This window comes from Caloenas nicobarica, chromosome 24 (genome assembly GCF_036013445.1).
Source record: "Caloenas nicobarica isolate bCalNic1 chromosome 24, bCalNic1.hap1, whole genome shotgun sequence".
NCBI classification, from domain to species: domain Eukaryota; kingdom Metazoa; phylum Chordata; class Aves; order Columbiformes; family Columbidae; genus Caloenas; species Caloenas nicobarica.
In genome coordinates, this window is record NC_088268.1 from 5,944,207 (window position 1) to 5,956,959 (window position 12,753).

Here is a 12,753-nt window from a genome sequence, read left to right on the forward strand (position 1 = left end):
GCCGCTCCTCTGCGCATGCGCGCTCGGCGCCGCCCGGCGCCCCGCCCTGCGGCTACATTCCGGCAGCGCGCTGGCGCATGCGCCGAGCGCCCCGCGGGCCCCTGCAGCCGCAGGGCTGTGAGGCGGGAGCCGCCCGTGCGGCAGCGCCACTCACCGCACACGGCGGCGGGCGGGCAGGGCCTCCCACTGCCCAGCCGTGCGGCACGGCCGCCGCAGGCACGGAGCTGCCTCACACACACCTCGTCCCTGCCGAGACCCCCAGTCCTTGCCCGGCGCCTTCGCCGCCCCCCGGGCGCGAAGGACAGCTCTCCGCGCCCGCCGGGGGCGGGCAGCGCACTGCGCGTGCGCGGGGAAAAGGCGGGAAAGGCGCCGGGCGGGGCGGTTCTGAGGGGCGGGGCGGCCGCGGCACCGGGCCCCGCTGGCGGCGGGCGTGCCTTAAACCTCTTCGCCCAGCGAGGCCGCGTGTGCGTTCCTGCTGCGGCGGGGCTTGGTTCCATCCTCCCCCCTGTTCCTTTGAGGGTTGGGCATCCTGTTGCGTGGTGCAGATACAAAGTTCTTCCCCCGGCCCTCACCTCAGCGTGCGGGTCACCAGCGCTCCTGAGGAACAGCTGCCCGCGCTGCGCGCCGCGAGAATTTCTCACCAATTTTGAGGAAAACTGGTGAGTTTTTCTCAAGGCACAGCACTTCCTCCACCTTTTGAGAAAAGGATTATAAAGAAAACATGTTTTATGCCTGCCATTCAGGTGTGTGGATCAACAGCTTACGGACCTTCCAGGACCCACAGGAGCAGCCGGCGCCACGCGTGTCATAGTGGTACATGGAAGGAATGAGAAACAACAGTAAAAATGGGGGATTTACGCTGGATAGAGGACATTTTTTCACCGTGAGCATGGAGGAGTGTTTGGACAGGTTGCCCAGAGGCTCTGCGGTGTCTCCTGGAGGAGCTCAAGGCTGGTTAAACAAAGCCCCTGTCAGACCTGGCGGGGGACCCTGCTGTGAGCCCTTCCAGCCCAAATCATCCTGTCATCTGTACGCGGGGCTGCTAATTTGTAACGGCTTGCAACCAGAGGAAGCAAAATTGTCGTTGTTAGTAGTCCTTAATTACCGAAATGTTTATAGAGAAGTTTATCCAGAGCTAGTCTGTCTTTCCTGCCAGTTTCAGTCTCACGTTGTAGTGAATTAATACAATTACACACAAAGCACCCCATTAACCAAATCAGCCAGGTTACGTATCACAGCTACACTTATTTAAACGAAAGATCCAAAGTGTTTTTATCTCACCTCTCCTCCTCTCAGATGAAAATTGGCCCTGTTCGCTAGGCTGCCACATTGCCCGCTGCTGCCTCGGAGAGTATTGCCTGGTTCTAACGTTTTCTGCAGTGTCCTGGGTTTTCTTGGCAAGTCTCTCATCCAAGTCATGACCAATCCTTGGACCCCGCTTCATTCCTTCATTTCACAAACGGCTGCCCGTGGTGACAAAACAGCAGGTAATGCTGCATTGTAATGAAAAAATGCCATAAACCCGCCTCTCGGGAAGCACAGAGCTGGTATTCGCATTTCTGTTCTGGCTACGCATTTCTCCTAGAAACTTATTTTCACACCCTTTCCATTAACCTGGGCTTTATATTCCCAACATAAACTGTGGATTTTTACTAGTGTATTTATCCTCTTATGGTTGAAGCACAAAAGGAAGTCACAGCACCAGCTTTAGAGAAAACAAAGAGACTTCCCCTCCCCTCCTGCATTGGCGCTCTGGATACAGGGGTTTCTGGAGAGAACAACCAGAAATATCTCTGATTCAACAGCAGCCACGTGTCACTGAGCCTCTTCTACAGCTTCTGGCATTCTGATCAAAATTCTCTTGTTCCCAGGAAGCGGAAAATTAAATTGGGTATCTGTGCAAATGAGGATCAAATTGCACCTCTCCTCCACATGCAGAAATGATTTAGGGTCAATTCTGTCCTCCTTGGTGGCAGGTAGAGGTGAAATACTGTCACTCTTCAGTCTCTGTCTTTAATACAAGTCCATAATAAAATGACTGGACAATTCCCAGGTGTGGGTGCTGCTTGAGCCTTGAAAATGTGCATGGGAATACGCTGACACTGTGCACGCGTGAGAACACCAAATTCTCAGCTGCATTCACTTGGGTACAATTCTCAGTATCACCTGAGTGATACAAGACAGGTGTTTTTTTCTGCATGAGAAGAACCAGTAAATGCTCGTGTACATGTGGGTTTGGAGGTGTTACTTTTGCATATATATAAGTTTGATTTTCAGGTGAAGCTGATTAAACTTCTGTCCATGAAAGAGTTGTGTGCAAGAATTTTAAATAGCTCCTTCTTTTTAATATTCACTTCCTCTTTGGTTTTAATTATTTTGTTCCTACATTTTCCCTTTCAATTTACTAAAAATCTAGAAATGTAATTAGAGAGAGGCTGAACTCAGAGAAAGCTGCCAGCATTTCTACATCATGATTAAATATATCAGCCATCCCTTTAGTGAGAGAGTGAAAAACAGGATTCTCATAATTATCTCCCTGTTATCCAGGAAAGAATCTGCAACATGTACGGATACAGAGTTATTGAAAATGCAGCACTAATTAAAATCTCATCCAGGCTCCTGATGATCAGGAGAGTATGAAAACACAGTTATTTAATTATTTCCTGTATTTGCCATCTTTGTTACAAAAACAAACAAAACCATTCTAAACAAAACCCTTCTCCATTCACTGGGGAGACTTAATGAGGCTTTTATATATGCAACAGTCACACAAACACTGCGAGCTGCTCGAGTCACCTCTCCCTTCCCAGGGAGACAGCTATGGAACTCGCTTTCCATCTGTGATGCAAAACAAATGCTGCGGTAGATTCACAAACAGTCGTGGAATCGTTGCTTGGTTTGAGGATATGGATACTGTTCATTAGTTTTAAATTTAAGACATGAAAAGAATCTTGATATGATAGGCTTTTATGGTTTCATTGTGAAATAGCAATATTTGTGTCACAGCCAATTAAAAATCTAGTATCTAATAGGTTATCCCTCCAGCCTGACCTCTGCAGGGGTGTCTCCATCCTCTAGGCCCAGGACAAACCCCTCGTGCTGCCACCCAGCCCAGTGCAGAGCCCTCGTTGTTATTTCTTATTACTCTGGTCCAAGGAGCTTTGGCAGCGCAGAGCACCAGAGGACACAAGCGCTGATGCAGGTTGTGATGAAAGGAAATGCTCCAAGATGCTGGCTGCTTTGAACCACGGGAGCTGAGCATCCTCTGGGGACAGGAGACTGGGAGCTTTTGCACTCCTGTTCCTCAAAATTTAATTTGCAACAGAGTAGCAAGTACTGAGCTAGACAGAGTCCAGCGCCCTCACTTCTCCTTCACTATAAACGACCTTCAGTGTTGCACAGAGTAGGAGGGTATGTTGAACATCACCCATCTTTGAAAACTTTTCAAAGTGTAGAGAAGTTAAGCAGCTTCATTAAAAAGAAGAAAAAGACAAAATTGGGAAACTGGTTGCTTCCTTTTTCAAAGCTGAAATACAGAAGAGTTTGGGAAACTGACTGAAAACGAGATGTATAGAATTACAGGTACCTGAATTTTTCGGGTACTGCCCTTTCTTACCTGAAAGTTCACTTAGATGTTGGCGGTTTCTGATTACGCATACGAGCGCCCAAACAACCCGCTCCGCTTTCCTCGCCTGCGGATCCCGCAGCGCCTCTATCCCATGCAGGGCAGAGGGAGAAGGTCGCTGTAGCACAGCCACCCCATACATACAGCGTTAAATTCAGTACAAAACTTAATTCGTGTCAGAATTTGCTTTCCTGACTTCAAAATACTGTAAGATAACTTAGTCATTGTTGCTGTGATTAAAAACCCCTTTTACTTGTGAGAAAACAAACATTGTTTAAAAAATCTTGACCTCCTTTGGAAAAACTCTGACTTGGAGATTTTAATTGCAGGGAATCTGTTCATAGTGCTATTTTTACAGGTATTGGAAAAGTATCAAAGCTGATTTTTTAGAAGAGGAAATTATACTTCAAAATGCACTATTGTGAGAAAGTGGCTCCCTAATGTCTTTGAGTTGGTGCTTTGTTTCTCGTTAGAAGCGTCTCCTGTCTTCCCTGATGAGCCTGCTCTTGTTTTCGGCGCTGGTTTGCCTTAAGATGCTTTTGATCCTGTATTCATTAAAACCTGATCCTGCTGCTTCCCACCAGCCCTAATGGTCTGTGAAATTATTTCCCTTTCTGCAAGACGCTGTTAACTCTGCTGGCACCTGCGGAGCAGAGGAGCTCACAACAGTGTCCAGAGTCCTCCCATTGATTCAAACCAGCTTTTCTCCATGAACAAGAATTAAGCGTCAGTGCTATCGCAGCATCTTCCTCCGTGGAGAAGCGGGAACGGACCGCAACTGAGGCTGAAGGGTTTTATCACTGCTGTTCTCCCCTTCCACAGGTACAGAGACATAACAGAACAAGCGACTCAAAAATCAAGGAGAAGATCCACTCTCTATAACAGAGCGTGAAAGTATGAATGAGCATAAAGGGCTCAAACAGCTGAAGAAAAAAAAAGAGGCAGTAAAATCAAGTAAGAAGGTGGGCAACAATGAATAGAAGTGATGTAGTAAAGGAAAAACACAGCAGAGCATTTGCAGTCTGGACCTTGCAAAGAGTAACAGCAGCTAAGAACATGGCAGGATTTTTAAGGTATCCACAAATAGATTTTTTTCAAGTACTTCGCACTGGGATTTGTAACCAGATGACAGTTTAGTCTTGTCCTGGTTTTGAAAGCTGGTGCAAGATAGGAGAGCTCTCTAAATTTGTGCTTTCAACACAATTATCAAGTTTAGTATTAGCTGTCAATATGTACTTGATTGCACAAATTCTAGCAAGTATCATGACTTAAATATTGCTACTCCAGAACATTCTTACAGAACTGCAGAGCTTAACGTGGAGCTCATCAGCTGTTTCTGCCTTCTCATTAGCCACGTCCTGCAGTGACTATTAGGGCATTAAGTTACTGCAACCAAAATAGCAGTAATGAGTATGCAGATGTTTAATTTCATTTGAAGATGCACTCAGTTATTGCAGAGAAAATTGTTTTCTAGAACAGCAATTTCAAAGCCAAGATTCAGGAGCCATGAGCACCAGCCAAAAGGAGGGTTGTCCATGCAATATTTTGGCCCTGTTGTACAGATCTGTGTGCTGCAGTCTTTAATTGTACGATCGCATTATCTTTAACCTGATTCCCTAAGGAGACAAAGTTGTTTGATGTTCCAGTCCCTGTTGGTCTTACAAACTTGCTGCTACTAGTCAGAATAAACTCTTAACATGCCATGCCAGAGTGGCACTCTCAAGCCAGCATGTGTTTTCCCCCAGGTGCTATTTTGATTCTCTCATGCTTTTCAAGTCCGTGGATTCTGACAGGAATTCCCATTTCCTTTGCAAGACTGTGCAGGATCCTGCAGCATAAGCTCGAGTAACCATCAACGCTTCACTGGGTGGCACAGCAATAAATCATAGTCACTCTTGAAGAATGACCATTAGGGTTGGTTTTTTAAGTGGTACCTTCAAGATTGGCAACTCATTATTTCAAAGCGGCAACAATAACTTCCTTATCACTGAAAACTGTTGTCATTTGAGCAAGAGCCTTTACTGTCTTGTGACCAGGAAAGTGTCAGTGTTAGACAATTATATCCAGCTCTACGGAATATACACACGCAGTACCATACGCCTTATCCTATGTGCTCTCTAAACATTTGGGGTTTTTTGAACATTTGCTGCTGGAGTTGCAGAAGGAACACATAAAAACAAGGCAGATGAAAGGAAAAGCAACGCAGCTGCCAAGTTCCCCCCTGCAGATGCCACGTCTCGGCCACGAAATCGAACTTCACCTTTCTAGGCTGATACATCAGCGAGTTCCTCCTGGAGGCCAAGGGCACAAACACCACAGCAGCGTCTGCCATTTGTTCTCAGTACCTGCGTGACTCTTCTCACCTCGCTGGGACCACCAAGAACTGACGAGGTTCCGAGGAGGATTCTGGCAGAGATGTTTCTAAAAACACTGACTGATGCCAGTGGCTGCTGCTGCGTGGGAAGCAGCTGTTGGCGTTACAAGAGCACAGGCAGGTGTGCACATATTTATACTCATGTCATTTGTAACACAGCCATTCTGCAGAGGAGACAGTGATCGTCTTAAAGCTGCTAACGACTTAGCGTCGATGGAGTCTTTGCTGACGGTCAAAAAGAAGCAGAATAAAAATGGTGCAAGACCTTGATTTCCACCTTGTGTTTTTACTGCAAGCACAAAGACTCTGGAAGTACAGTTATGTTGCTAATTAAACAGGAACTGCTTTTTTGTTGTTTTTCTCCTGCTATTTCTTAAAAATGATTGAAATAAGAGTTCCCCCTGCTGGTGACTGTCCGAGTCATAAACACACTCAGGGTTGGGGCTCTAGAGCCAACAAATGTAGAAGAGAAGAGGGAATCTCTTTGTAACTTCTCAGCCCGACTGTCACGTTTTGCACTTGCTGGGCTTTGTCTAAGGCTCTTCCACTCATCTCCTGCTCAACTGATTTCCCTTCCTCTTGCACTCAAAGAGCCATCATGCCTGCTCAGGACGCAGCAAACCACGAGCGCTCCCTGCAGTAACTGTGACAGCGCGTGTTCAAAGCACCCACCCCCTTGTCTGCGCAGGGTGATGTTTTACACTTTAAAAACTTCATCTTGGACAGTATGGTAACCAGCCTGTCAGTGGCAGAGGAGTCACCGCAATCCTGGCAGCTCAGAGCTGGGGACCTGCTTTGTGGCAGCGCTGATTTGGAAACAACTTCTTGAATTGCTTCTGTAGCCTCCTCCGGGATCTCACAGGGTGTGAGGTCTGGAGAGGACAGCAAGCTGTCCAGGGAAACGCACGGCGTTCTGACTCAGGCAGGTACAAGAGCTGCCTTTGTTTTGAGAAATTCTTATTGACCAAGAATCAGAGGTGCAGCAAGAACCGAGCTGGAGCAACACCAGCAATAGGCTTTAGAGCTAAAGTGGGTCAAGGGAGCCTGCAGCAATCAGGAGAGAGAAAATCTCGTTTATTTTCTTTCTTCTTGGCAGACTGATGTCTAAATCTGTGCTCTGAATACAGACAAGTTGACGATATTGGTAAAGACAGATCTTGGCTTATACAACAGACTGTGGGAAGCTCCCAGCTTCGTTCTTTCTGCTGGTCAGCCAGGCTGCTGCAGCGGGGCAGGGACAGAGCTGGGGCTGGGAGCAAGAGCTCCCTACAAACTGTGTTGGCTTCTTTTCAACGGTTGAGAATTAACAAGGTCTTTTTTAAGATATGGTCTCTCCTAAAGCTGCAGCTCGACTCAGAGCAAAAGGGAGAGAATTCTGAGCTCCAGCAGCGCAGCCTTCCTGGCGCGTATGCACAAGAGGCAATTTAGGTTGAGATGCTGTAAATGCAAAGGAGATCACCGCTAACAGACTGAGAACACGGTGCAGACGGGCTCCTGCCGTCTCACTCCCTCCATTGCTGATCACAGACTTTCTCAAGAGCTTTTAGTCAGTATAGAATTATTGCTAACGAGCAATTCTGCTTCTGCGGAATCCAAATAGTGTGATTTCCCCTTGATTTGTAGCACACGCTCTAGAATAGAGTAGCGGTTTGTAACAGCAGTGATTCAAATACTCTTTAACAGGCAACATGTTCGAAGAGAAATTCCAAGATTATCACAAGGAAGTGGATGTTGAGGCGGCGATTTCTAATGCATTTGTCAGGTGTTTGTATTTGCACAGTGTATTTGCACATTCCTACACCAGATTACTAATTTTAGAGAAGGGAAAACAAGTCTGCAAAACCAACAGAACTGAGAGCTCACCTAGAATCTTTTTGCTGCTTTTGGCTGCTGAGTTTGAGAACTGGTTAAATTTAGGATAGCGCTATGAGACAGAGAAGCACAAGTGCTATAAACATAGAGGAAAGGTGGTTTTATGATTAAATCACACAAAAGATAATGAATTCTTATCTCTGCCACAGTGTTCATGAACAAGTCGTGCAATTTCTCTGCTCCCTTTTATAAAACTGAAATAGTATTAATTACCTTCGAGGCCCCGGGAAGCGCCACCGTCATCAGGGCAGCCTGACTGTCCCGTGTCCGTCGGCGGCACCACCGAGTCACGTCACAGCCGCTTTGACTTCAGGGTTTTCTGCTACTGAGAACATGTTTGTTTGCTACTTATCACTTGACCTTTAAGACAATGTAAGTTAGCAAAGAGGCAAAGGTGCCAGAGATAAACGCTTTAATAGCCTCCGGTTTATATTTCCAAGAAATGTGTTGTTTGTGTAGAACTATAGAATAGTAAGACAGATTAAATTGAAGGCAAATTTGAGGCCAAAAAAGTTGTAAGAGACACCGGAGGGGTGGGGGAAGCCGGAGATGGAGAGAGAGAGACTTAGAGCAGCCGCTCAGGAAAGAGATGAAGAGCCCACCTGGAGCGCGAGGCCAGAGCCACCGAGCAGATGGAGACCAAGCGACAGCTGGTGGGAACATGCGCTCGTGTGCTGAGTTTGCCCTGTGGAGAACTCCGCTCTCTGGCCCTGAAGGCACCGTTGGGATAGAACCTGGGGAGCGGGTGATGAACCAGGGCCCGTTCCCCCTTTGGAACCCGTTGTCACACAACCTTGGCAGGGTCTGGGCAGCAGAGGGTCCTGTTCCTTCATCAGCGGGGGGATGAAGAGAATTCATTTGGCCCCCACTGGTTAACCGGCTTTCCTGTAAACCTTTACACAGGCCAAGAGCTGCTTCTGTTTTCGAAGGGTGAAGGATGTAACGCGTCTCGGTGTGTCACTTTTTCTTTAATAAAGATATGAAGGGTTTTTTTCCTGTTAAGGCAAGAATTCCATCCTGCTGCTAGGATCTACTAACGCAGCTTTGACTACAGAAAAAAAAAAGCTTAATTACAGTTAGAACTAAAGTATTACACTTTTAAGACAATTTTGAATTAAAAAACTAAAACAAAAAAAAAAAATCCAAACACTCTCCTTCTGATTACCTATCCTGAGTCCAGTTTCATATCAGATTTTGAGGTACAAGACAATAAATTAAAAGTTCATTCCAACTGCAGAGATCAGCCATTTCCTCAATGTGAAGTCTTCTTTACCCCCTTTCCAAATTTGGCATCGAGTCCCAGGCCTGCAAAGAGACACAACAGTCCCTGTGCACAGAGAACTTCCTCACGTTCTTCACACAAACATAACGCAAAGAGCTTTGCCAAAAATTGAATTAACGGCACCAATTTACTAATGGTCACTCAGAGACCTAATAAACGTGCTAGAAGTCCCATTCCCCTGTTCCTGCACTGGGGAGGCACTACCACGCTCTGCAAGAGTGTTCCCGGACATGAGGGGTTTCTGACCAGTTTATTGGCTCTCCCCTCACTGTACGTCATCTTTAAATAAAGTATTTGCTTCCCAGACTTACCCAGGAACACCAGGACCGTCCCCACCCACTGCATTGGACTGATGGGGTTGGCAAACAGGATGACGGACGCTAAAATGGTGAAGAACTTGCGGGTTGTGGTGATGATGGAACAAGTCAGAGGTCCGAAGTACACCACAGTCATGAAAATAAAACTCTGTGAAAACACAGACGCCAAAAGAATCTTATTTCAAATCCTGACTATTTGCACACATGCTTTGCTGTCTCCCTGCTGAGCAAACACACCCAGCGAAGGTTGCAGCACGAGGGTCGCACATTTACCTGCCCCAGCGCACTCGTCAGGCCGAACAGCAGGATGTTGGAAATGACACCGGGGTAGCGTTCCGTGAAGCTCAGGAACTCCCAGAGCTCTCCGGTGAACAGGATCCCTGGAAAAGGGTCAGGATGAAACACATGGATTCTGCGCCCAGAGGCAGCCCCAGCAGCCGCTGTCCACCGATAATTTCCGTTCGTACTTGTCACCCAACAGGAGCTGCTAAAACCAAAGACTGAATTCCACACAGTGGAGAACAACCAGGAGAAAAAGCGATCGCCTTCTTAGTTAATTAACAAAAGAAGCAACCATTAACCACACATCCAATTCTGACAAAACAGTCCCTACCAATTAATTAGCAGCGCTGCTCCTTAATCGCAGCACAAAGCCCCACCGGTGCGGTTTGGCAGACACCGCGGAGCCGCGCTGGCTGCTGTCCCTGCGCAGCGTCACCGCAACGCACCAGGAGAGCTGCACCCAACAGCCCACGTTTTATGTGCAAACAGACAAGCCAAACAAAAAGCCATTTGCAAAAAGTGTTCTAGGCCCTTTTTGTGGAGCAGGACACACTGTCTCTACCCCTGGGGTGACTCCAGGCGCGGTGGCCGCGGGTTTCGCAGGGTGTCCCTTACCAGCGCCCAGGAACAGGGTGGACCAGAGATTAACGTTCAGCATCATGTGGTTGGACCCCGTCTGGTAGTGAGCTCTCATGTGGTCCTGTGACACGCCGGTCAGCCCGTCCAGCGTCAGGGACAGCAGCTGAGATGAGACAGAGACCAGAGAAAGCACAGAAAACCTTCATTCTTTGTGTCTTCTCTGCAGGGAAAAAAATATTGAGCGTTCCTCTCCTTTTTTTACATCCCCACCAGCCGTTCAATAGCGATTATGTGGCCTCAAAACAGACGCTAAGAGGGACGTGGGTGCGCTCAGGCACCGACCTCGCCCCATTGTCTTCCCACAGCAGCGTCTCCACGTCAGCTTTCGGGCGCGAGGGGGTACAAAGGACACGGCCTTATCTGCGCTGGAACCGTCGGTTCCTCCCCGCCCGCCGGGGCTGCCCACGTAGCACAGGACTCACCAGGAGCAGTTCTCCGTAGCCAAAGACGTGGTTGTCGCTCCCAGCCCCTTTTTGGGGCTTGTACAGGAACAGGGCCACGCCGGCCACGATCAAGAGCACGCAGAGGTACTTGGCCGGCGGATACTTCTTCCGCAGCAGCGTCACTCCTAAGAGCATGACTGTAAAGAAGCAACATCACCAACCACTCCCAAGAGCCTCTCCGGGGATTTTAACTCAGCTCAACAGAACAACATGTGGATAAAACCCCAGCAGCACCTCCCGGGGCAGCACGGAGGCACCGTCCTGACTGCCGAGGTCCTGGGGGGCATGGGAAATCCACACAAATAGACAAGCAATGTGAAATGTGCGTACCTGGGATGGGCTTGCAAGATTTTCCTAGGACCTATAAAAGAAAAACGGCACTAACTATCACACACCGTTGCCTGCCTGCAACGGGAGAGGTCACAGCAACACGCGGGTGCCGTACGGGGTCAGAGCACCCTCCTGTAACACACCAGGGACTACAGAAAAAAAGACAAAAATCCCCACCACAGGGCGAAGGTTTCAGAAACCCTCTCGAGCCAACGCCAGCAACAAATCCCAGTAATTTCTCAGGGCTGCTATTCCCTTTCCAGAGCAGTCTGAGCTCCCTTGACCCCTCCCCACACACCCAGCGCTGACTGAAACAGCGAAACAGCCCCAAAAACGCATCTGCAGGAAAAAAAGTGTGAAAACCCTCTGCGCGATTTCCCCTCCTGACAATTATCACCGGCTGCCCCTTCCCCAGCTCGAACTCCCTCAGCGCAGCGCCCGTCTTGGGGCACCGAGCCCAGCTGTCCCGCTGCCGTCCCCCCTGCTGTCCCACCTGGGTGGGGTAGCTGACGAACTGCAGAGCCGAGTTGCTGGAAACCATCGCGCCCAGGTAGGAGAGGGAGCAGGCGGCGTAGAGCCAGCTGCGGGTGCGATCGCCCCGGCCCGAGTCGAACACGCGGATCACTGGGGAGGACACAAAGAGCAGAGCCGGCGTCGCTGCGAGCGGCCGCCAGGAGCCTCCGGAGCGTCACCAGAGGCCAGCGACGACCCGCGCGCTGCGAGCGGCGGCCGCTGCGGCCCCGGCGGGCCAGACCCGCAGGCCCCGACTCACGGATCTTGGCGAAGGCGGCGTTGATCACGCACTGGATGAACACGAGCGTCAGCGCGAACGTGAACCGCTCCTCCCCGTACCGGCCTCGGGTGCTGCAAGAGCGGGACGCGGTGAGACCGGCGGGACCCGGCGGGACCCGCAGGCCCGCCCCCGGCCCCGCTCACATGCTCTCCTGCAGGATGCCGTAGTAGAAGTAGCAGGCGAACACGCCCAGGAAGCAGACGGGCAGGCGGAGGCGCTCGGGCAGCGCGGGCCCCCCCGCGCTCGCTCCCATGGCGGCGGCGCGGCCGCTCAGCGCCGGCGGCTCCGGCGGCAGCTCCAGCACCGCATCGCGCAGCGCGGCCGGCGGAGCGGGCTGCTTCATACGCGCGGCCTGCGCCCGCCCGCCCGCCAGGACCCGCCCGGCCGGGGCCGCCCGCCGCGCTGCCGGGCCCGCCGTGGGAGGGACACGGGCGGACGCCGCTGGGAAGCGGGCGGGACCGGCCGGGAGGGTCGCGCCGAGAGCCTCCGCGGCCTCTCCGGGGCCGCCCGCGCCGCGGGTCGGCGACACTCACGGCCGCGGGGCGCCCCTCGGGGCAGGCACGTGCAGGGCAGCCCCGAGCCGGGGGCTTTCGCTGAGCGCGGACCTTGCGGTGACGCAGCCGCATGTGGAGAGCGGGGATTGGCTGCAGGAGCGGGGGCGGAGCTAACGGGCGGTAGCTCGCCGGTGTTCCCGCCGCAGCGACTCGGGCGGCTTGTGCGCACGCGCAGGGGGCGGGGCCGTCCCAGCCTCCGGCGGCGCCGCGCAGGTCCTACCGCCCGCCCGCAGCGGCTCCGT

The 12,753-nt window shown here is 50.6% G+C and overlaps 1 protein-coding gene across 2 annotated transcripts; it reads right to left on the reverse strand.

Moving 5' to 3' along the window:
* Positions 1–8,269: 8,269 nt before the first annotated feature.
* Positions 8,270–12,274, reverse strand: SLC35B1 (solute carrier family 35 member B1). Of its 2 annotated transcripts, XR_010607514.1 has the most exons (10): positions 12,101–12,274; positions 11,937–12,028; positions 11,658–11,788; positions 11,165–11,195; positions 10,814–10,971; positions 10,368–10,494; positions 9,744–9,850; positions 9,465–9,618; positions 9,037–9,176; positions 8,270–8,866 (listed from the first exon to the last, which is right to left on the reverse strand). XR_010607514.1 is itself a non-coding variant. In XM_065651163.1 (9 exons), the coding sequence occupies exons 1-9, from the start codon at positions 12,208–12,210 to the stop codon at positions 9,124–9,126; spliced, it is 963 nt and encodes a 320-aa protein (XP_065507235.1). In that variant the 5' UTR covers positions 12,211–12,274; the 3' UTR covers positions 8,270–9,123. The 2 variants fall into 2 exon arrangements, 1 of the variants encoding a protein (XP_065507235.1); XM_065651163.1 differs by having other exon boundaries at positions 8,270–9,176.
* Positions 12,275–12,753: the final 479 nt, after the last annotated feature.